Source organism: Phasianus colchicus, chromosome 1, assembly GCF_987193195.1.
Source record: "Phasianus colchicus chromosome 1, bPhaCol1.hap1.1, whole genome shotgun sequence".
In the NCBI taxonomy this organism is placed as follows: domain Eukaryota; kingdom Metazoa; phylum Chordata; class Aves; order Galliformes; family Phasianidae; genus Phasianus; species Phasianus colchicus.
Window position 1 is genome coordinate 71,401,376 of NC_143436.1, and position 23,680 is coordinate 71,425,055.

A 23,680-nucleotide genomic window follows, 5' to 3' on the forward strand; every position below is an offset into this window, starting at 1 on the left:
GAGGCCTGCAGGAAAGCTGGGGAGAGAATTTTTATAAGGGCATGTAGCAACAGGATGAGAAGAAAGAGTTTAAAACTGAAAGAAGGTAGATTTATACTAGATATTAGGAAGAAATTCTTTACTGTGGGTGGTGAGACACTGGAACAGGTTGCCCAGTGAGGTTGTGGATGTTCCCTCCCTGGAACCATTCAAGGCCAGGCTGGATGGGGCTTTAAGTCTAGTGTCCCTGACTCTAGCAGGGGGTTAGAACTACATGATCTTAATGGTCCCTTCCAACCCAACCCATTCTATGATTCTGTGATACAACTGATGTTTCTGCTCCACTAGTGCCATAGCCTGCTGAATATTCTTTCCAGACCAATGAATCATTAGTTCAACATAGCGCCTCCAGCCCCTTCTGGAGGCCCTAGTTCCAAGGGATTTTGGCTCCTATGTTATGCCATTACCTTGGCAATCCCCAAGTCCTCTTCCTGTGATGGCTCAGCTGCACTGCCTGGGCTGCTTTACTTTTTTTTGATAGGACTGAAATCCACTAGATTCCATGTTTCTATTCTCTAATGTAATATGTTCTATGATTTTAACTCCTTCTGCTTTAATTGTCTGAACAATTGTGATAGGACCTGATTAGGCTGTCTGCCAATCTTTTTAAACTGAACTCCTGCCCTAATCAGGACATTTTGCAACATTTCCTTTCTTAAGACCCTAATGGGTCCATATCGGATTACTTTAGAAGTCAGTCTCCGAGCTGGTGGTCATAGATGGACCTCTGACCTCTCCAACACCATTCAGACATTGTGCCTGGCCCATCAATGCTCTGTCCTCTGTCTCCCCCAGATCTGCAACCAATTGGGTAACCTGTTGTATTATGGCCTCTGATGCCGCCACGAGGTTTAGTATGGATACCAAAGTACCATACTGGTGTGTTAGGACTTGATGCAGGATGAGATCTCTCATTCCTGCTGAAAATTTCATCACATCCAGACTTTCAAAGGCATCCTCACAGGCTGCCTCTTTCATTCCTAATTCTCTAATATAGTTTTATAAGTCTCCCATAGTTGATGATGAACCTGTGTTTAAAGGTATATAATTTTTATTTGGATTGTATTATAATATGGAATGCAGCCATCAGTCATTGAATTAATAATGTTTCCCACTGTTTATCACTGAGAACAAGGAAAAGGCTGAGGTTCTCACTGCCTTCTTTACTTCTGTCTTTAATAGTCAGGTCAGTTAGTGTATTTGTGTGGACCCATGTAAACTTTCAACCAAGTGTTCTGTGTAAATGGTTAAAAAGCAAAACTATGCTATTTGTGTTGATAACTCGTGTTGATAACACAGTGTGGTAACTCATATGGATCAAAGATCCCTGAAAAACATTACACATCTGCTCTCCTTCTGTTCATCGTTCGCATCAATAAAAGCACTGCCATGCCTAATACATTAATACGAAGGAATTAAGCTTACCCATGGATTATATTCAGAATAAATAACTTTATTTCATGGAATGGGGGCTACAATGTAACTATAACTATTCAATAAACCTTTGTCTACAGCTGGGTGGACACATCTATGTCACTGTAGCGTTCTTCCTAGGAACACTCTATCTACTATTTGCATAGGTCATTTCTTCCTTATGTAGTAAACTCAACTGTTGTGTGCAACAAGCACTGTTATTAGCAACACATCACAAGATCTAACTATATAACAGCCATGGTAGACTGTAGGAAGCTGGTATATGAAGAAAGAAGAAATAATCAGGAGCAAGCACAAGCCAAATAAAGCTCATCAGTAAACACCAAGGTGCAACATAGGCCAGATTAAGTAATTCTAGATCTCAAACTATGTTCTGTAACTGACTTTATTATCCTTCTTAGATGAAGCACATCCACCTTGAATGCACTGAACACCTACATATTCAGTCTTCTCAACTGCAAACTAACAGAAGATGCTCTTCTTCTAAGGCTTGTCTGGAAGCTGCCTCACACACCTGTTTTATTCTTTCTTTCTTTGTGTGGGGGAAAATGCCTTGGGGATTTCTTCCAGGGTACATCAAACCTCTGGAGAGATAAGGTGAGCTTTTGTAAAATTGACTATTTTCATAATACTGCAGTGGACAACTGATGTATTACAGTAATCACAGAAGTCAGAGAAAGTAATAGCCATATTCCAGTATCTTGTTATTTTTTTCTTTTTTTTTTTTCAAAAAAGCAAATTTTCTCACCTGAATGTAAACAAAGGCAGCTGCATCATATAAAAAGAGACTGTAAAGGTCTTGAGATCAGTCCAGTGTTAGCATGCACTGGTAATACAACTAAACATATTTCGTCTCATTAAAAAACAAGTCTTGTGTTCCATAATAGCGTGCTTATAATTCATCTTAAGGCAACAGAACAAACAAAAACTTGAAGAAATAGTTTTGTTTTTTAAGGTAAATATGTATCTATTAACCACTAATGGCCACATTCTAACTTAGATTTTTAACAGTCAGCTAACAGTAAACACAGTTCTACCTGCAACCTGACCCTGAATCCATCCATGTTTTATTCTAAAGAACTGCGTTTGTGATTCTCTGTTTCTTCTTCATCCTCTGGATACTGGGTAAGATCCAAAGTCAGTACTCGACTGAACATATAGTCATCATGCTGAAAAGGGGAAGGATCATACAATTTAAAATGTCTGAAGTAAGCATTTTGTAAGTGACAGTCATAGAGTAATGAGCTTGAGTTACCAAAGTGATCTTTTCATCAAGACAATACATGTAGTTATTTCTAAACACAACATACTTCAAATACAACAATACAATTTCATACATGAGTCACTGTATTAATTCTTAAGATGTAAATCAGTACTGCAACACAATCAGCTTGTGTTATTTAACAAAATATAAGTAATAATTGTTACCTCTGGACACACTCCAATCAACGCGTCTGCTTTGGAATAAAACTCTTCCTTTAGAGAAATAACTACCATTTGAAATTGTTTATGAGCCTGTTCCCTAATGAAAATTGATACCTTTGGAATGAAGACAAATAAGTTAGTTCTGGTAGACTTAGACTGTGCTATAATTACTATAATGAAGCAATGATAAGGAAAGAACTGAACTACATTACATTCAGCAATTCATTTGTTAAAATAAGTATCTTAAGACATAAATTGTATCGTTTTATGGAAACACCTCAGATTTGTTGCTTTTTGAAAATGTATATGAAAAATGTTGTTCACTCTGATGTATAAAGCTACAGAAGAGCATTACATAAAATATTTTTCATTGGCACTAATGTAATTGGAAGGGAGGTGGAAATTCCTGAGTATGGAAAAAAATGCAAAAGGGCAGTTACTGGTTATATACTAAGTTCACTGCAGATGGCAACTTTTTTTTTCCTCAATCATCTCCAAAGTAAAACATAAAAATATTCAGCTATAAACTGGAGACTGTTTAATTTATATTGTGGGATACTGCCTTTTTCCAAAGAAAACCCAGCACTTTTTCAGGTAGTCTGTAGTTTTATCTGTGTGATGGAAGTTATTTTTTTTCAATGAAAGAACAGTTGTGAGTTACATCATTAACATTCATCATACGGTACAAGTAAATTATTAAGGATTTGCTAAAACAGATCTCAAAACTGAAAAAGCATGAAGATGATTTCTTAGTTCTAAGCCTAAAAGCTAGCTACCATAAAGAACTAGCAACATAAAACATTTTCATACATCAGTTTTGTTCGCTTGCAGTATTTAATTCCTCTGAAGGTTTTGGTGCTTTCTAGTATCAGGCTGATAATAACTGTATCTTACAGGTTAGGAAAGAGTTATGAAAGACCCAGGGACCAGGGAAGCATGTAAGTTTTACTTGCAGATCACTGCAATGTTGATTTTACTCATTCTGCAATTTAAGACACTACACAGACGTCCAAAGCTAGTGAAAGCTTTTATTTTAGGGAACCAATATTTTGTTACCCTCTTTCCTGCATCACACAGGCAGTCACACTCCACACATGTAAATGTTACAGTCTTTGTCACAGTTTGCCTGCTTTATGTTGCTCGGGTGAGAAGAGCTGCCATTTCAGTAATCCCCACCAGCCTCAGTGCAACTAGTTGTAGGAGCAGCAGACAGGAACTGGTTAACAACTGTTAATGCTCTTTTGAAAACATTTAACAGGCTAAGAATGTGTTTTTTATCTGAAGAGAAATCTGTCCAATTAGAAACATGCCTGTCTATAGCATTCTGAAGAGGAATGCTGCTTTGTGCATTCCAAGGTATAAAATGGAGATCTCTGTCACATGTATCAGAATATGCCTACTTGGAGAGGAAAACTGCAGAAAAGTGCCTTGTCATCAGTTGTGTTAATGCATGATTCATAATCTGTATGGGAAGTTGGTAACATACCAGAAGCCAGGAACCTCACAGAATGCATACATAAAAGAAAAGAAAGATAATGGAGGAGAGTGTAGAGGCAGTGTGGGTAACCCTGTGGCCAACATCATCAGCCATAACACATTTGAATCCAGAATTAAGAGGAACATTCAGAAAACACAATATATAAGCAGAACACAGGATCTTCAACTGGTGTGACAAGTCACAGTGGTCCTGAAAGACTAATGACTAGAAAAGAATCCTGTTAAAAAGTGTAGATTATGGAGGTGTTTTGTGATCACTTTATTTGTAATTTTGTTTCCAATAGTGTCATTGACAGCCAGAGCCTCATAACACTTAATTATTTTCATTACAGTTCCATTACATCTAATCTAGTATTGCTGAAACATGGTGGATTGTTTTAAATGCAGTGTCTCAGAAGTAATTGATTATGGGATCCCTCATGGGCTTGCATCACAACAAATGATTAAGGAAGTCTGGTTCTGAAAAAGGCTTTCTCACAGAGCTACGAAGGGTCGGTAACTTCTGAGAAGGATCTGATTCATTAGTTTTTACTAAGACTCGACATCACCATTAATACTGTTAGAAATTTCCCTTTGCCTTATTTTTTCAAGAGGGGAATAATTCCATAGTGAAAAGTCCATAGACATGTGGAGATCTTTTTCCCACCTAAATGACATCTATTGTTGGCAATATTTGCATATTGTATTCCATTCTATTCTACTCTAAGTTTCTTTCCCCTTTCAAGGGAAAAATAAAGTCAGAGAGCAACAGGAAGCTTTTTTCATCAAACAAGAATTCTAAAATAATGGGAGTAATAGCCCCTAATTGGTATTAATGGAAATGAAAATATTTAGTAGGACAGTAATATAAAATACTCCAGTAATATAAAGAATTGAATTTCAACAACTAGATACACTCCCTTCTGTTTTTTACAATTAAAAATTCCAACTCAACAAACCCAATCAGCAATTCCCAGATGGCCTTTGTTAGATTGCACTACACACATTCATGCTGCAAATTTTCTACAGACTTGATCTGTTTTCTCAAATTCACAGACTGAAGACTGCTTAAAAGACATTGTTAGATTCATGAATTAAAACCTAGCCTTAGTTAAACATCTCATGTACAGTCATTCTTTCTGTTCAAAACACAATGTTATTTTCAAACAGGTTAAGACAGTGAAAGCAATCTCTCTAGCCCTACAACATCTAATGAAAAGTAGCCATCCTCCTGCAAAAGATACCATTATGTGTAGATTAAAAAGTGAAGGTAAGAGAGACCAACTTACTTTATCAATGTTTGTGTTATCCAGGGCAGCATCTATCTCATCTAAAATAAAAAATGGTGCAGGCCGAAAACTGTAGAAGAAAATGCAAAAATATTGATAAACGTTCTAATTATTTTGAGTTGTACTACCAAAAAAATACTGTGATAATGACTAATTACAGGTAAAGAATGAAAATTTTTGTAAATATTAGGGTACAGTACTAGCAGATTTTTAACACGTCTAAGTATGCATTCTTCCTGTCACTTATGCAGGCAAATACTTGTACAATACCAAAATATTTTACCTGTGTACAGCAAATATAAGAGCCAGAGCAGCCACAGTTTTTTCTCCTCCTGACAAACTGTCCATTGGCATAAAGCGCTTTCCAGGTGCCACACAATTAAAGCCTATGCCTTCCAGATAAGGCTCCTCAGGATTCTCAGGACTAAGGAATGCCTGGAAATGCATACATCTCAATATTAATGATGACGCTTATAAAATTGTTGTGATGTGCATTTTTTAGACTTAAATATTGACTGAGCTACGTTTGAAACTGATAAATCAGCTTCACTTGTAGGATGAAGCTTCTCATTGCTTCTGAAGATTAACACTATTAAACTTCCAAGTGAATACTCCTCTTGATGAAAGATGAAGGAAACTAATTAACAAAACCATTTTGGAAATGGCTCCACATATTCTTTTTTTTACAAACTTCGAAAAACCACAATGCTACATCTGCACTGATTTAAAGCAACTTCTGCGATAAAGTCATGCAAATAAGATACAATCTTTGCAGCACCTTTGTTTTTTTGGAAATAATGCATATTTTCCTCTTTTTCTCCACTGAAAAAATGCCTTTCATTGCTATTCAGGCTGTATACACGTCAAGTATCTTGCAAAGCAACTTCTAGTTCATGTCACTGCAAATACCTCAGATGGATTTTTTCACATATACGGACACTTAGCAAATCACCGCTAGCAAAAATAATCTTGTGGCTCCTTGTATATTGCTCATACATTCCTTGGTCATAATTATGAAAGGAAAGGCATTTCTTTCTCTACAAAAAAGTAATGTAAGAGAACTGGTGGAGAAGCCAGCAGCGAACGTGTGTTTGTGTACAATTTCTTAGGCAGCAGTTTCTTTTGAAGTGCAACAAACATATTGTTTTTTTATTCTGCATAGCAAAGCCTCATGGAGGCATTTTAAGCCAAGTATCAGAGAACATGACACACCTGAGCACTACTGTTTCTGCAAAGTTTCTTGTAGACCTGATCAATAACTATGGACGCATGCTCAAAGCACTGGCTAAAAAGTTCATATCTCCTTTTTTTCACCTCTTCAAATTCTTGCTTGGAAATTCTGGCCTCCTTTCTGCTGGTCTCAAAAGCTATGAGAAAAATTCTAAAATTATTCCAAAATAAGTCCCTAAGAAAATATACAGAAGAAATAAGTGTGCTGTGTCCACAGCAAGCATCAAGGAAAATAATTCTAATACACAAACAGACAGCACACCAACATTATGAGTTTCCTCCCAGATTTTAATTGGTGGCCTCCAAAATGAGAAAGTTACATATATTCAGTATACTCTATGCCACACTGCTCTGAAGCAACAAAGTCTTTCTTTCTAATTGTTTCTCTAAACAGCGTGGTCTTAAGCAGCACAAGCATTTACTGGTTACAGATTCAGTACTCCTTCAATTTGGTAGTATTTCAATGTCTGCAATGCTCTTTGAGGACATCGGTAATTTTACAGTAATGCTTATGTCTGAGATTCTGGACAACCTTTTAATTAAGAAAAAATAAAATGATTTTACAATTAATGTCAGTCCTTTTAAGAAAATATTTCACAATATCATTTGGCCAAGAAATTACTTGTAACCACTTCTGCAAAGTGATTCTTTGCTAATCATTTCAACTGTATTTCAATAAAATACTGCAGAGTATATGTTAATAAATTGTTTAAATATAGTTAAAACTGAAGATAAACACTTAAGCACAAGAAATACCTTAATACCTGAAAGTAGCAAAAACAGCAGGACCAATCCTATAAAAAGGAATTTTAATTAGGGCAAGAACTTTCAAGGCCATTAAAGAAACAATAAGGAAGACTCAGTGTTACCCTCCATTGATTCTTGGAACTTGGTCCGAGCTATTTGTAATTTCTCTACTGCTCTCAGGTTTGGAACAGCTGTCTTCATTAAGATACTCTCTTTAGATTTTATTTCCTGCTGAATCTGGTTCAGATGAGCCTCTATCTCTTTATCAGACTCTAGGTCCTAAAGAAATAAACAACAACAACAGAGAAAAACAAAACAAAACAAACTTCAAAAGATATGCTTTTAGGCTAAGACATTTCCATGCATAAAACAAGCAGTCATGGTTTCTGGATAAGCACTCCACTCATTTGATAGTTCTATCTAGAAACAAAACTAAAAAAACCCCAACATCTAATACTTCCTATCCCGGGTCTTAGTTCACAGAACCAATCTACTAGGTCTTAAGTATTGTTTTACAAATCCTTTGACAATAAAAAAGTCTCTTCAGCCTGGATATCCATAAAAAGTTACAACACAGGAGGAAGCTCAGCTGCCTTCATTCCTTGATTTGTGAAGAAAATATTTCATTGTGGTTTACTGAAGACTTTTTTTTGAGACAAGTTCAAATTCCTCCTTGCTCTGTACCCAACATCAATAACTCATTTTAGCTATGATGGTTAAAAAGAAGTATTTACACACATACAAATGTGCTAAGAAAATATGATTCTAATGGAATCACAGAGTTCTAAGACTCAGTTTCTGAAAATACAATGGGAAAGAAAATGATATATTTCCCTCCCACCACTTCTAGTAGATAATCCCTAGTTTCTAGTGTTGTGTGTTATAACCTTTTGTGGTAGAACTTGAAGGCAGAAGGTAAAGAAGGGGGGGGGAAAAAAGTAAGAATTACATTTATAGTATTTCCATGCTCTTCTTATGGTTTAGGTAAACTTTTAGTTAAATGTAACAGAAAAGATATCTGACCTATTTAAAACTTCATATATTTGTGTCACGTACAATTACAAAATCAAAATAAATGCACACAAACATTTCAGCTTACCAGTGCTTTTAAAATGTTCCATTTGTAGGCTAGGGTGAGGAATAAACAAGTAACTTCAAGAAATGAAATATTTTAAATAAAAAATAAACTCAATCTGTGTTTATTTTAAATGAGATTACCTTCAGTTCTTTAGGTAGGCTACTGTAGTCTATTTTAATTGCCTCTTCCCTTTCATAGATACCTGTAGTCTGAGTATCTTCTGTTTCAGTTCCTAGCTATAGGCAAAATGGACATTCCAGTTCAGATACAAAACTTGTAAATCATTTAAACAATACACTGAAAGGACACAGAGAGACAGTAATAACAGGGTATGAGGTAAACTTTTTCCATTGCTTGACTCCCATCCAAAATTGAGCTAACAGTCAAGATCTTATAATCCTAGTAATATAATGCATCTTTTTGATGAAGCTAATATGAAAGCAGCAGTAATTTATCTGAAATATATTTATAGAATAATGTGGATACTGGAAGTATACCGTTCTCTCCTGATGGGAAATAATTTACTTTTCTGTGGTAATTCATTCCTCTTTCAAGGAAAGGCTCTGAAGTGTGTAAGTCAAGGTGCATTTTTTATTCAGCTGGCTTGAGAAAATGAACTTCAATTCTGGACACTGTGAGCCTGGATTTCAAACAGCTCCTTGTCTTTAAATGAAACACATGCCATTCTGCTGTCATCATCAGTCCTTTTCCAACCAAGATTCTAGAACCAAATATTTCTGTCTTTTCAGTACTATTACCTAGGAATCAAATTTGTTATTCCAACTGCCAATTATTTCTTCCTTATTCATAAACCAATAGCTGAGCTGCCTACAAACTCATATCTATTTAGACCTATCCTCCAGTGAAAGCACTTTTCTTAGAAGTGGATTCAACAAGATTCCTTCCAACTTTGTAGGCACAAATCCTTCAAAATAAAGAACTTCTTTTCTTTCAGAAAAGGGGACACAGAATAATTTCTCCACACAAAAGATATTGTTGCTGAAAGAGGGAAGATTGAGAAAAGTAGTACTGTTCAATTCCCTGGTAGCAGGAATATTTCTATTTTAGCCTGTTTTTATTTCTGTGAATATCTACATATACTGAAGTCAAAGGGATTTTAGACCCTATTTATATTATGAGTGGGTAATTAGCCAAATATTATCTCAACCCACACACATGCTATATTTGTTTATGATTGACTTGATCTCCTGTGCCCTCTTATACACATGTATCTAGAACACTTCTTCACGTCATTCTGTACCACAGTGATTTTACATACTGAGCAGGAATACATCATAAGCACATGCAAAAACAATTGCAAACAACATCTGTCTTAAAAAATAAACAAAATCCTTATTTTGAATGGATGAGGCTTGATCATACAAAACCAATCACTTTATCATTATTATTTAAGATAACTAGCCTTGTAAAGAAAAGAATATAATTAAATTCAAGGCTAAATAATGACTCCTCCGTAGCATCTCTCTCTAGTTATATAAAGTACCTCTACTTCACTGATGTCATCCAACAATCCAGACAGGAGATGTATTTTCAAGTCCTGCACCTTGCATTCTAGAAGCATATTATGTCTTCTTAATCTTTTATCTTCCAGAGAAGCTTCTATAGCTGCAGCTTCCTTTTGTAATTTTGCAGCTTCCCTATGTACACAAAAGGCACAAAACCACTGAAGAGCAGCAGCATCACTTCCAATATCTACAGCCACACAGCACAGAAAACCACTATTTCTGTAGTCTTCATTAAAGTATAATGCAAATAGCACTCATTTTTTTCCACTCCCTTCATGCCCTGACATCACTGAGTTTGACATAGGAATCATGCACTATTCTAGCATGCAAACTAAAGCTCTGTTGTAATATACTAACTCTACACTCTATTATAATGCAAATGCTAGTAGCGAGGATATAATCCCAACATATTCCAAGTTCACATTGTAGCACCCTTTCCAAGTATAACAATTAATAACCATGTTCTGTTCTGCTCCGTTTAACATATATACAGATTTGATGCCTCTCAAGCTGTAATCAAGTTTTTTTATTCATTACTCCACTTGCAACAAATTATTTTGATAGCATTAAGTTATTTAATGAGGCAGAGACAAAACAGTCTTGTGCTGCTAATCTTAAACACTATAAAATGCATTACTAGGCATGTAAATTAAAGGCTCATTTTGAATTTTGAAAGTTTGTGCCAACATACAATTTTTTTTTTCAAACATCACAAGAACTCCTGAAGTAAATTGAACTCCAGCAGTAAATTGAACTGCAAACTGTCTCTAAAGCGGTTGATTTAAAAGAAGGGTAAGGACAAAACACTGACCTTAAATTAACGTTAGTGTAAAGTGCTCAACACTTGAAGGAATCAGAAAAATAAACACTCATTAAATAAACTCAGATGAAAACATGAAACAACCAGCAAATAATATGTGCAGTAAAACACTTCCAGAAATGTTCAACATCTTTTAACACGCTTCCCTCAGATCAAATTGTAAGCTAATATGTACTTATCAGAAACCAATACATATTTATTAGAAATCACAAGAACTAATACTAAACAGATAAACTATATAGAACAGAATATCTTATTACGGAATGGTCTCATGAAATATTCTCATTCAAATTACATTCTGGAACCAAGTATCAAATTAGAAGCTCTTTTAAGTAATGCATACTGTAAAAGCAAGTTACCATGTCTCTAATGATTTTTCACAAGACAACAGAATATAAGAAATTCAAACATCACGTCGCCAGAACTCTTCTAAAGATTATTACATGAATCATTTTTCCCAGGAGAGCAATAATTACCTATTAAGAGTTAAAAATGTTTTTCTCAACTCCTCTGCTTCACTTTGGGTTTTTATAATCTCAGATTTCTGAGCATTTAATCTCTCTTTAAGATGCTGCTCCTCCTCCTCAATTTCGTTCACCCTTTTTAGATGCTCTTCCTCATCCTGCATAGAAATATTAACATTTAATATTTTTTTTAAATGAAATATTTATTTAAACCTTTTAACAAAAGACCTTTAACAAAAGAGTTACATAGAGTTGAAGTTTAAACCTGTGAGAATACTTCCAAATGTGCTGCAGCATAAAGTTTGAAGAGCACTGTGAAAAAGGCCTGTATTATATGTTAGAAGATCCAGTTGTTTTTTATACATAGGCGTGGCCAGCTCCAGATGTGTCCACACCAGACAGTAACACCATCAAACAACACAGGGATCCTAGAACTCCTACAATCTGTTGCCTACTGTCTTTTCCTCAGTTATTCCAGCAGCCCCCCAAAAACGTTCCCATCTGCTGTACTTGTACAAAATAATTAACATCATCTCACATAACCTGAATTCATGTAAAAAGTATTGTTCAATAAAGATAAATCCTAAGGTAATCTGCAGAGAACAACGAATCTGCAAAGAACAAAATACAAGTGGAAGGACTGTACATGAGTTTACCCCTGTGTAAATCATGCTATTGCTAAATTGCTAACACTGAGGTGTAAAAATATAGTCAACCTAATACGACATGCAGGAAAGCAGGGTCCTTAAGAGATGAGCATTATGGAAATTTAATTAAGATTTATTGCTGTTACAGCATCAGACCAAAATACCTTCAGAATTTAATACACACAACCCTTCTCCAGGACAAAAATATCAGAACTCACTCTAAGTAGTATTTCAAAAGAATTATACACAGACATCAAGTCAGGTGTGCTTTTGTGCAGGCCTGAGTCAGACTATTGCTTTTGCTCAGAATCAGATATACACATCTTCATACTTACTAAGTATGCTTGTTTCTTTATATGCTACTACAATACAGATGTCAAACAATGCACGTGGCTTCTTTGCCCGCTTTGGAGCAGCTTTACTTTTCAAACAAAGCACTGCAGCGCATCTTTTCTCCATCACTTTCTAGCTCACCATAAGCACAGTTTATTTAACAAACAACATAAATACTATGAAAATTAATTATGAATGTGCATGTTTATTCCACAGTCAACAGGATCTTGCTGAATTAAAAAACACATCAAAAACACTATGAAGAAAGAGTCCCTGCATAATATTTCAATTAAAAAATCTGTATTTAGTTTTCATACTTGGTCATTTTATGCCTATTAGTATTTATGAAGCACCTTAGAAATGAAAGCATGCATTATTTACTGCTTCACATAAAATCTTCTAAAGAGTTCCAGTTCCAGTTTTATCTGTAGTCACACACTGCCTTTTTATATACACCAAACACAACTCTGTACATAGTGATTCCAATTTTACTTTTAATAAGTTTATTTTTAGTAATTAAGTATCCTTACACAAAAAGTTATTCTGAGTTTAAAAGAATGACACAGACCACATTTTTTTCTTTACTTACACTGTCAACATTGAATTAAGCACCAGAATTACTCTACAGAATGAACTATGTGTGACTGAATAGTCCTTCCTTTCAGCCCCAGATATTTTTTATATGTATATATATTAGTTACCTTTTGTAGTCCAGTAATCTCAGATTCATCTTTATTAATAGTATCCCTTAACTTGCTGATAGTTTCTGTTAGTTTCTGTAGATGCTCACGATTATATTCCAGCTGAACACTTAGTCGTGTCTTCTGATTTTCAAACTCCAACCTAGACAAAGAACAGTACTTCAAGCCAGCACTTAGAAATAGGCTAGTAACCATGACTTGATGTTATTAGTAGATAGATTTTCAACTTCTCTCTCTTTTTCCTACCAGATCACATGAACTTAGATATATTTCCATCATTGATTCCACTATATCAAATCCTATGGATATACTGGAACTTACAAAAATGCAGTAATAATTCTTCAACACATACGTTATGAAAGATACAAAGTGATCAAATATTTGTTGTACTGTGACATGCACTTGCTTGAGTGGAATACCAGCTGACGGTTGTCTGTGAGAAAATTAAGATGCCATTTTCCTCAGTAGTACATTTCTGTACTAAGTCAGTGCATCCTACATTCAGTCTCCTTTAAGATTTATGACCATGAGAAAGCCTTAATATCATCCTGAACTGCCACTTCTCATGTGAATTTAAGAAAACTATTATTTACTTTATTTTTCTACAACAGTACAAGCAAAATAACACATTTTATCTTCAAGTTTGTTGCAAAATGTCACTGGCTATTCTGTCTAATAAATCCAAAACACAGCTGCGCAACTGCTAACTAATTATTGCAATGGTAATATAACATTTTCTTTTTGTTTGTTTGTTTTTATGGTGTGATAGAGTTACTCATCTACTAGTGTGCCCAATCTCATACGCTACACTGTTTTCATTTTAATTACAAATACCACCTTCTCTTATCGATCTCTTCTTGTTTTCTCACATGTTCTTGTTCATACACACGTATATTTTCAATGCCAATTTCTTCACAGAATTCCTGGAAAACAGCATCTTCAGCCTTTGAATAAATGAAAAAGGAGCAAAGAAACGTTTATACTGTTTTGAGAATTACAGAAGTAAAATGCTTTGATGATCATATCGTGTTACAGGCTAGGCTTTCAAAGGAAACAAGCTCCATAAGGAGAAAGAATCTGTACTTGACATTTTCAAATAAGAGCTTCAGCACAAATGCCAAATACAAAGTGTATGATCTGCAAAATGTAACTTCCATCTAAACTCTTCCTGCCAGCATCTGGTTATTATAATTAATAATTAATAATAATTAAAATTATTATAGTATAAGCAGCCTCCCTAATTTTGTCCATGGTTCTCACTCACCTTAAGAAGAGAAATAGTAGACAAGACAGTAATGAGCTACATTAAGCTTCTTGATGTAGCTCCGTTCATTTTAATCCTTTCCATAAATAGCCATAAATATTAATTGCTACATCTCATTTACAACAGAGCCACAGCAAAAAAATAAAAATAAAAATAAATGCAACAATGTCTAATCTTCTAACTATACAGTGTATAGTTAGCAGTAAAGGCAATGGGCTGACAACTTCACAAGGCAAAAACAAAGTTTGTATACATTGTTTCAGTTGGCCTCTAGGCTTGTTTAACCTGATACCAAATGCTATATCTAATCAAGTTATACTATTCTTAGGAAACTGATGGCCAGCCTTTTTTGTTTTGCTGTTGTCTTTTGTTTCCTCCCACTACAAGCAAAAGTACCTGGATAAGGGATTCTTATGGCCAAAACACTAATGACTTTCTCACTGCCTGCAGATGACTCGCATCTGCACTCCCCTATGTCTGTACCACAAACAAGACAACGCATAGTACTTTTGGTTACTCTTCACATACAAAATTTCACTCATAGATTAATCCAAGAAAGTTCCTTGCCTCTGACCCTCTCATCAGTCTGAACTGCTATACACCTCAAGTAACTCCAGACAGGGGTGATAAATGGTCTACAGATCTACATTTACCTAAGTATTTAGGCACAAAGCTTTGAATTTGTCTGTTAAAATTGCAGCATCACTCTTCAGCAGCCTCTACCAGATTTCTCAGTGTTTGGCAAAAGTAATGAAAAAGGTGGATTCCAAAAAGAAGTAGGGAATGATGCATGTAGGGACAGAATTGCCAGAATTCTAGTAGAACACAGTATGAAACCGCTTCTGTTGTCAGATTAGGCTTTAATATTTTTCACCTCATTGAATTCCTTCATTCTTTCATACCAACAGAACTTTTGAATTTGTCAGCTGTCTGTATGAACTGTTCTGGGGATGGTCTGAAGAGAATGATAGGGAACAGGGTTATAAGGTGGCAGAATAATCTACAGAAAAGACAGTCTGGAAATCTAACCTCCTAGATCGTGTAACATCTTAGAAAACTTTTCCCGCTGCTGATAAAAAGTGCAAAAGAGCAGGCTTTCATGTAGAAGTTACTAGGCAGAGAAGCATAGAATTGCTTAGATTGGAAGGGATCAAAGATCACCACGCTCATAACTCCCTGCAACAGCAGGCAACAGGCAGCACTGCTACTAAACAAACTGCCCAGAGCCTCACCCATGCTGACAATGAATGCCTCCAGGGATGGGGCATCCACAACTTCTCTGTTCCTGTCCTGACTAGGACAGAAGAACCTACCTCATTAATCTGCTTTTGAAATTCTTCTAGTTTTAATTTTCTTTGTATTACTCCTTCCTTTATCATATCATGCTGAGACTCAGTATTTACTAATTCACTTTCCAGCTTTGACTTTTCCTAGATAGAAGGGAAAAAAATAGTAACTTTTATTAACAAGATGGTCAGCTTTCTAGAAACTAAACACACTTCTGAACCAAGTTAACTGTTTTTCCGATTAAAAATACTGAATGTTATTTACCCACACATTGCTGATTCACCTGCAATAGTAACAGTCTTAGTAAATAGTAAAACAAGTGACATAAGCATCATGTATAAGCACAGTTTGAGTTACAGAGGTTTGAAGATTACTAAATGATAGACCAAACAGCAGAAATTCAAATTAATTTTAGAACTAATTTAAAAAAAAAATCATTTAAATTGTTTTTTAACTAAAAAAATAAATGTTTTAGTAATTCTTTAGTCATAACTGCTGTATGTAAAACAAATCAAAGTAAAATGCCTCTATAAGGGATTCGTATTTACTTCACTGGTAATTACAGCTCAGGTAAAAATAAAAATACAGTGATTAAGCACGAAAATTATAAAGTCTTAGTACTACACCATATAGAGATTAGGAAGATGTTTCTTTTTAATAAGATCTAGTTCACTCTGTGAATATTTAAGTCGTGTCTGAGTTCCATGGCATTGAGCTTGCAATTGTTTCAAATCAGTCTCTTTGCGCTTTATCTTCATTAAGTCCTAGAAAAATATCAGAGTGGTAAGAGAGAAAAAACATTTAAAGCAAAGCTTTACTTGTTTGGAAACTCCTTGTTTTTCAAATTCCATACTCTATTTAAGCCAACCTCAATGAGAAAGGCCATGTTGAAGGAAAATGCTGATAGCATTGGTCATATTCAATAGTCATTCTGCACACATTTATTTATTAAAAGAAAGCATACACGTACAAATTCCTACTCCCTCCTCAAGCAGTCTGAGATTACTAGATGTATGGCAAATTTTATATTGACAGGTTTTGGTCTGTGCAAGTATTTTCATGTGGGCAGAATGTATTGACTTTTTTGCTGAAAATGTTTGGCATCACAATTCCTTTCCCTTGGAGAACTGTGTATTAACTCCATTCCACAGGTTCTCCACCTCTGTGATATAAAAACCAACCCACAAGCCAAAGACCTTCAGTACCTTACTAAAAACTAGAAGAGTATAAACAACTACTCTCTCCTCTTTGCTGTTTCCAGAAGTTTTGAGACTCATCCTCATCTCTCTCCCACGGCTAACTTAAAGTAAATGCACCTTCCTGCTTTTTGCAGTAAAGTGCTTTTTAAGAGGCCTACCTTCAACTCGGTAATCAATGTATCTCTTCTTTCTTTCATTTTATTTATTTCTTTATCATCCCAGCATCTAGCTTTAACTCTTAAATCACTAGATCCTCCAGAAATCACTCCAGATTTCAGAAATAATGTTCCATCAAGTGCCACTGTCTGCAAGTAAAAATTAAATTAAAATTTTTCTTTATACAAACCAGCCAAAATATCCTGTGAAATAGAGCACCAAAATATGATAGTTAAGCAGGTGACAAATGCATGTTAGTTGGGACCCCGTACTTCTAACCTGTTCCAAAATATGTTAACATGAAATACAGTAAGCCACAAAAAAAGCCTGCTGTTCCTTGGCACAAGTCACATTTTGGTATTATTGCAACAGATCAAAAAGGGAAATTGAATTAATTTCCTTGTGTTTAGGAAATTAATGAGAGATTTGTGTACACTGGCAATGAAGACTATAGCCAGGTCAGAAAAGCAAAACAAGCAAGGTGATAATGGAGAGGAGGAAATCTAGGCAACTGGAAAAACAAATAGCTCATCTGTAAAAAGAAAACCTAAATTTTAGTAAAGAAAATGGAGTTTTGGGGGAGTTAACCTAATTTCAAGAGAACATGACTCCACATTCATCTTCAACTTAGAGCTGTTTCAACCACCATTTTTAAAAGATTTAGTAAGTGTGTAGAAGTGCTCTACAGACAACAACAGAAATAGAGAGATGGCTGAAAAAAAAAATGGTATGAAAGGAGAAAGAAGCTGCCTCATCCATTTATTGTCTACATCTGCAACTGTCTAAAAAAAAAAAAAAAGGAGATTATTAAAATAACTTGAAATCACTTCTTCATGGAAAAGCTAGATAGACGATGTTTTTATTTTTAAATTGGATAGTTTTAAGAATGTGATTATTCCTTTTTCCTCATCCTTCCTTTCACAAGTAGAGGACCATGTCAAGAAGTACGTCTGGACACTAATATAATCTCTTCTAATTTATTTATTTCCTTTTTCCAGGAAATCATTTACATGTACCATACAGAGGAAAATGTAAGCATGTGAAATATCTGGTGGCTTACGTAGAAGGAGTTTGAACAACAAGGTATCATTTTTGTGGTTTTCTGCAGTAGTTTGTGGGATGCTCATAGAAAAATTATTTGAATGGCATAAAATGCATAACACATGCAACCAAATTCATCTTCTTACCTTCAATCTCACTGGTCCATCAAATGCTATTTGTCTTGCTTCTTTAACTGTTTCACAGACCAAGCCATTCCCACTCACAAACTGAATCACTTTTTTCAATGGAGCAAATGGAGTCTGCACAACATCCACAATCATTTTAGCTCCTTTTATCTCTCTTAACCTCTCATTGATGGGCTTGACCTTTAAAGCAAATATGCATTGTTTAAAATTCATTTTGTAATAGCAAACCATACGCAAATCTCAACAATCTGGAAACAAGACGTACAAATCAACAGAATAGGTATCAACTGCTACAAGACTAGAAACACTTGTTTTTCATGTTCTGTGTGCAATACCAGTCCTGGAATTTATGTCTCTTACTGTACATGAAGTGCACATACACTAAGACATGAGAAATAAACAAGATGAGTTTAAGAGATCTGTATGCAGTTGCAGAGCAACAATCTTGGGATTGTGTAGACATACTGAGATGGCTCACATGACTGGAGTACTGCAATGGAGACACAGTCTTTTGAGGAAGGCCAGTTTGTGAACATGAGCTGGAGCTGCCCTGTATGCGAGGAAACAGCTGCACTGACAGAGCTGTGCCTGGAGATGAGTGACATAAGAGATAGTTTTGGTAAGGACATGAAAAAAAAAAAAAAGTATGTGTTACACTACAGTGGGTGTCTGCAAAAGGACACTTCACCATGAAGACAAAGTGGATTAAGGCTGTTATCTGTTCAAGGAAGAATAGAAGAGGACATGAGTAATTCAGGAGGCTCCTGAAGATCACTGATAACTTCTTCACACAAAGTGAGGGAGGTGCTAAGAGGAGAGGAGCTTTGCTGGACCTCATACTCACCAACAAGGAGAGGTTCATTGGTGACCTGCAGATAGAAGGCAACCTTGGCTGCAATGAGCAAGAATCAGATAGGGTAGCTCAGGAACTTGAGGGAACAGAGTAGGGCAAAAAGCAAGATCATGATGCTTGACTTCAACAAATTCAAGTTGTTTTCTCATATTTTGGTCCCTTCAAGGATATGTGTGGAAAAGTCCCAGGGGACAAGGCTCTGAATTGAAGAGTGGCCCAAGAATGCTAGTTTATATTCAAACATCTCTCCCCCAAGAGTGGCCCATACTAACAAGCAATAAGTCAAGCAAAAATGCCATGGAAGAACAAATCATTACTGTTAAAAATAAAAAAATAAAAAATAAAAAAAATAATAATGAGAAAAAGGAAGCAAACACATGATGGAAGCTGGAATGGAAAATCTGGCAGGAAAAGAGGCACTGGACAAGCATGTGGATATGTCATTAAGGAAGGCAAAGTACAAATGGAATCGTATCTGGCAAGGGATGTCAAAAGAAGGGCTTCTGCCAGTACACAGATGACAAAAGTAAGAGGGAAAGTGCAGCTGAATGCTGCGTGGGACTTGGTGACACAGGTTATATCTAGATAGATCTTCAGGAATGCCACCAGAAGAGAAGGCAGGAACAAGATGTACTGCTATTGGAAGAAGATCAGGTCGAGCAATGCTGAAGCCATCTGGACATGCAGAAGGAATCTGGGAGCCCTGAGGGGGTGCATCCACAAATGCTGAGGAAGCTGGCTGATGTCACTGCAAGACCACTCTCAATAACCTTTCAATGGTCATGGTTACTGGGAGAAATGCCCACAAACTCAAGGAGAGCAAACGACACTCCAATCTTCCAAAAGGTGCAAGGAGGAGGACCTACAAAACTACAGGCAGATCATCTGCACTCAAACCCGGGGAAGGTGATCAAGCAACTAATCTCGGAAACCATTTCTAAGTATATACACATGACAATGAAGTCACCAGGAGTAGTCAGTGCAGACTTGCCAGGTTCACCACATCTGACCAACCTGATAAACCTCCACAAATAAGTGACTTGCCTGGTAGATGAGGGGACTGCAGTGGATATTGTCTGTCTAGACTTCAATAAGGCTTCTGACACTTTCTTCCATAAGATCCTCATAGGTAGGCTGTTGATTTGTGGGTTGGTTGAGCAGACAGTATGGTGGACTGAAAACCAGTTGAACTGCCAGGCCCAGAGAGAGGTGATCAGCAGCATGAAATTCAGGTTCAGGCCAGTAACTAGTTATGTATCCCAGGAGTCAATACTGGGTCCTGTCCTGCTGAACACCTTCAATGACGATCAGGATGATGGGGACAAGAGCACCTTCAGCAAGTTTGCAGATGGCACAGAACTTGGAGGAATGGCTGGCAGGCCAGATGGTCGTGCATCCCTCCAGATGGACCTACACAGGCTAGAGAGCTAGTCAGTGAGGAACTTCTTAAAATTCAACAAAGTCCTGTCCCTGGTAAGGAATTACCCCACACTCCAGTACACCCTGTGAGCTGACAATCAGAAAAGCAGCCTAGCAGAAAAGAACCAGAGTCCTCATAGACACACAGTTGAACGTAAATCAGTAATGTGCCCTTGGAGAGAGGAAGGTTAACAGCATCTTAGTCTGAACTGGAAGCAACATTGCCAGCAGGCTGAGGCAAGGAGGGAAGATTTAGGTCGGATGTCAGGGGAAGTTCTTTACTATGAAATGGCGAGGTGCTGGAATAGGCCGCCCAGAGAGGTTGTGGATGCCCTGTCCCTAGAGGTGTTCAAGGCCAGATTGGATGGGGCCCTGGGCAGCCTGGTCTAGTATTAAATGGTGAGGTTGGTGGCCCTGCATGTGCCAGGGGGGTTAGAGACTCGTGATCCTTGGGGTCCCTTCCAACCCCAGCCATTCTGTGATTCTGTTGTCATTCTGTCATTCTGCAGGTGATCCTTCCCCTCTCCTCAGTACTGCTGAGGAGAAAACTGTCCAGGACTAGGCTCTCCAGTAAAAGAAACACAAGGAACTGCTGAACAGAGTACAACAAAGGGATGCTAAGATGTTTAAAGGGACTGGAATATCTTCCCTCAGAGGAAATGCTGAGACACCTGGGCTTTTACATGGAGAAGAGAAAACATGAGAAAACATTTCTTTGCTATGTGGGTGACTGAGCCATGAGCCAGACTGCCCAGAGAGACCATGGAGACCATGGAATTAAAAATCCTTGAAGATTTTCAGAAATCACTTGGGCAGCCTGATGTAGTTGGCCTTGCTTGAGCAGGGTGGTTGTACAAGATGACATCCAAACTTAACTGGTTTGTGATACTATTTCCACAGGCATAAAACATCTAAGTATACAGGCAGAAGATAGCATGATATTTTTTGAGCTACACAGTGGCTCTCAAATCATGTTTGTTTTCCCTTAGCACGTAAGCCTGTTTAATGAGCCAGCATTAAGATTTACAAGTGAATTAACTCGCTGATGACAGGAAAAATATACTTGCCTCAAGGTAATCCAAAGCAAGGAAAGTTTCAGGTTCAGCTCGTTCTTGTTTTAGGAACTGAATGCAATCTCTTGCTGTTTTTTCAGTGGCAACAACAATAGCAGTCACATATTTGCTGAATACTTTGGTAACAGCAAGCTGATATTTCTTATGAATAGGATGGCACAGGTCAAGCAATCTTCCAAACTGAAAATTAAATATACAGAGAGAAATAAAAACTTAATTACAGATACCAAGAAATATTTCTGCATGCAAGATTTTGAAGTAGCAGAAGTAAAATGTGTTACGTGTCTATAATCTGTGCTTTCTTCAATGGGTGTATGACAGTAAAAAAGAAATTGCAGCAATCACCAGATTAAACACTAAAGTATGCTTTCAAAATCTGAACGGATTTAATTTTTATGTAAGGTGACTGTTATAGTCTTACTTGGAATTATTAGCAAATATTTTTAGAAGTATGATATAATGACAATAGTAATACTTGATAAACATCTTTCTTTGCAGAAATGAAAATACCTAGCATATAAGACCTTTGACTTTGATGATATGGTCCTAAATACAAGGGCTGCTCCAAAAGTAATGCCTCCTATTTTATTACATTAGCCCACAACATCAGGGCGGGTGCTGGCAGTAAAGGTTGAACCTTCCTATCAATATTCCATTACATTTTGTTGTCGTGCGACAGATGGCAGCAAAGGGGCATTCTGACAAAACAGCATTTGACACGGAAGTGCATATGAAGCAAAGGTGTGTTGCTGAATGCCTGCCTGGAAAATGTTGCAACACTGACATCCATTGACATTTGCTGAATGTTTATGGAGACCAATCAGTGGATGTGAGCACAGTGAGGCAGCAGGTGGCTTGTTTCAGCACTGGTAACAACAAGATGAAAGGCAAGTCGCATCCTGGATCTCTCTGTCACACCATGAAATGAAGCGTGTCTCTACCAGCTCACTGAAGCAAATCAGATAACGGTGGTGACTATGTTGAAAACTAATTACTGTACCTGAGAATTTGTTCTATCAAATATTACCGTGCTCTTCATATCTGTTGTAGGTTCTATGGAAATAAATAGGAGGCATTATTTTCAGAGCAAGCTATGTAATTAGAGCAGTTCACTGGAAAATGACAAGAAATGCACTATTGCTTACTACTGCAGTTTTAACTGAAAAAAGAAGCATCTGCATCTATTAGTATCATGAAACCAGTTCAACCTGCTCTTCTTGTACTGAATAATTCAAATAAGACTATTTTGTCTCATATTAAGACATGACCTCCGTAGGCAAAATTGCATGTGCATACTAATTCTGCAGTGACAGTAAATCTAAATCTCAGTAATCACTGATTATTTGCTGCAGATGAAAGCAAATTAAACTATCAGATATAAGTATCAGATATCACTGTGATGCAATAAACAAAACACCTACCACAAAAAATCACTTACAAGCCAGAAGTATTCTTTCAAGTTGTACAAATATATTCACTTTCATTATCATTCAACAACAGCTTCCACCCATCATACGATCCTAGAACAACTTAATTTATTTGCTCTATGTACTCCCTAGAGATTGTTTGTTCTAATTCTTTAGATACAGGCGATCTTTCTCTGAAAAACTGAAGCTATGCACTAATACATGTCCTGACCATTGTAACTGCAGGTGGAATGCCATACTGTTACAGAAATAAATATGGGCAGTCCAACCAAATCTTCAAAAAAATATTACTATTTCCAATCCAGCGATACAGGAATAACTGTAATAAGCTGTGATATTAATTTTGTTAATCAGTCAGATCAATGAAAAGGCACCCACATAGCAGGACTCACACTGCTGCATGGCTATTCCACTACTACAAATGTTCACCAACTATTAAAAGTATCTTTCAACAGAACCTAGAAACTTTAATATTTTAGATCTAAGCACTTAGAAGCAGTAAACCATTACTACTTTTTACCTATGAATTCAACTGGCACTAAAATTCCCACCCAGTTCTGATTTACTTGATTATAAGAAGATGAAATGTCACGATCCTTTCATCCT

General features: G+C 36.4%; 2 protein-coding genes across 6 annotated transcripts in view; one reads left to right on the plus strand and one right to left on the minus strand.

The window, feature by feature from the left end:
* RIBC2 (RIB43A domain with coiled-coils 2) overlaps positions 1-23,680 on the plus strand; it is a 54,996-nt gene that overhangs the window by 6,557 nt on the left and 24,759 nt on the right. The gene's annotated exons all lie outside the window — the stretch shown is intronic.
* SMC1B (structural maintenance of chromosomes 1B) overlaps positions 1,472-23,680 on the minus strand; it is a 33,456-nt gene continuing 11,247 nt past the window's right edge. For 3 of the 4 annotated variants that reach the window (XM_031597243.2, XM_031597241.2, XM_090147368.1), the window contains 16 exons: positions 21,642-21,827; positions 18,303-18,482; positions 17,118-17,264; positions 16,387-16,524; positions 15,787-15,903; positions 14,047-14,153; positions 13,210-13,351; positions 11,541-11,686; positions 10,223-10,376; positions 8,859-8,954; positions 7,763-7,919; positions 6,876-7,030; positions 5,947-6,098; positions 5,664-5,733; positions 2,902-3,012; positions 1,472-2,642 (listed from right to left, as the gene is read on the minus strand). In XM_031597243.2, coding sequence (XP_031453103.2) covers positions 2,541-2,642; positions 2,902-3,012; positions 5,664-5,733; positions 5,947-6,098; positions 6,876-7,030; positions 7,763-7,919; positions 8,859-8,954; positions 10,223-10,376; positions 11,541-11,686; positions 13,210-13,351; positions 14,047-14,153; positions 15,787-15,903; positions 16,387-16,524; positions 17,118-17,264; positions 18,303-18,482; positions 21,642-21,827 — 2,160 coding nt within the window. In that variant the 3' untranslated portion in view covers positions 1,472-2,540. The remainder of the gene's footprint in view (positions 2,643-2,901; positions 3,013-5,663; positions 5,734-5,946; positions 6,099-6,875; positions 7,031-7,762; positions 7,920-8,858; positions 8,955-10,222; positions 10,377-11,540; positions 11,687-13,209; positions 13,352-14,046; positions 14,154-15,786; positions 15,904-16,386; positions 16,525-17,117; positions 17,265-18,302; positions 18,483-21,641; positions 21,828-23,680) is intronic. The other variant, XM_031597242.2, reaches the window with a different exon arrangement.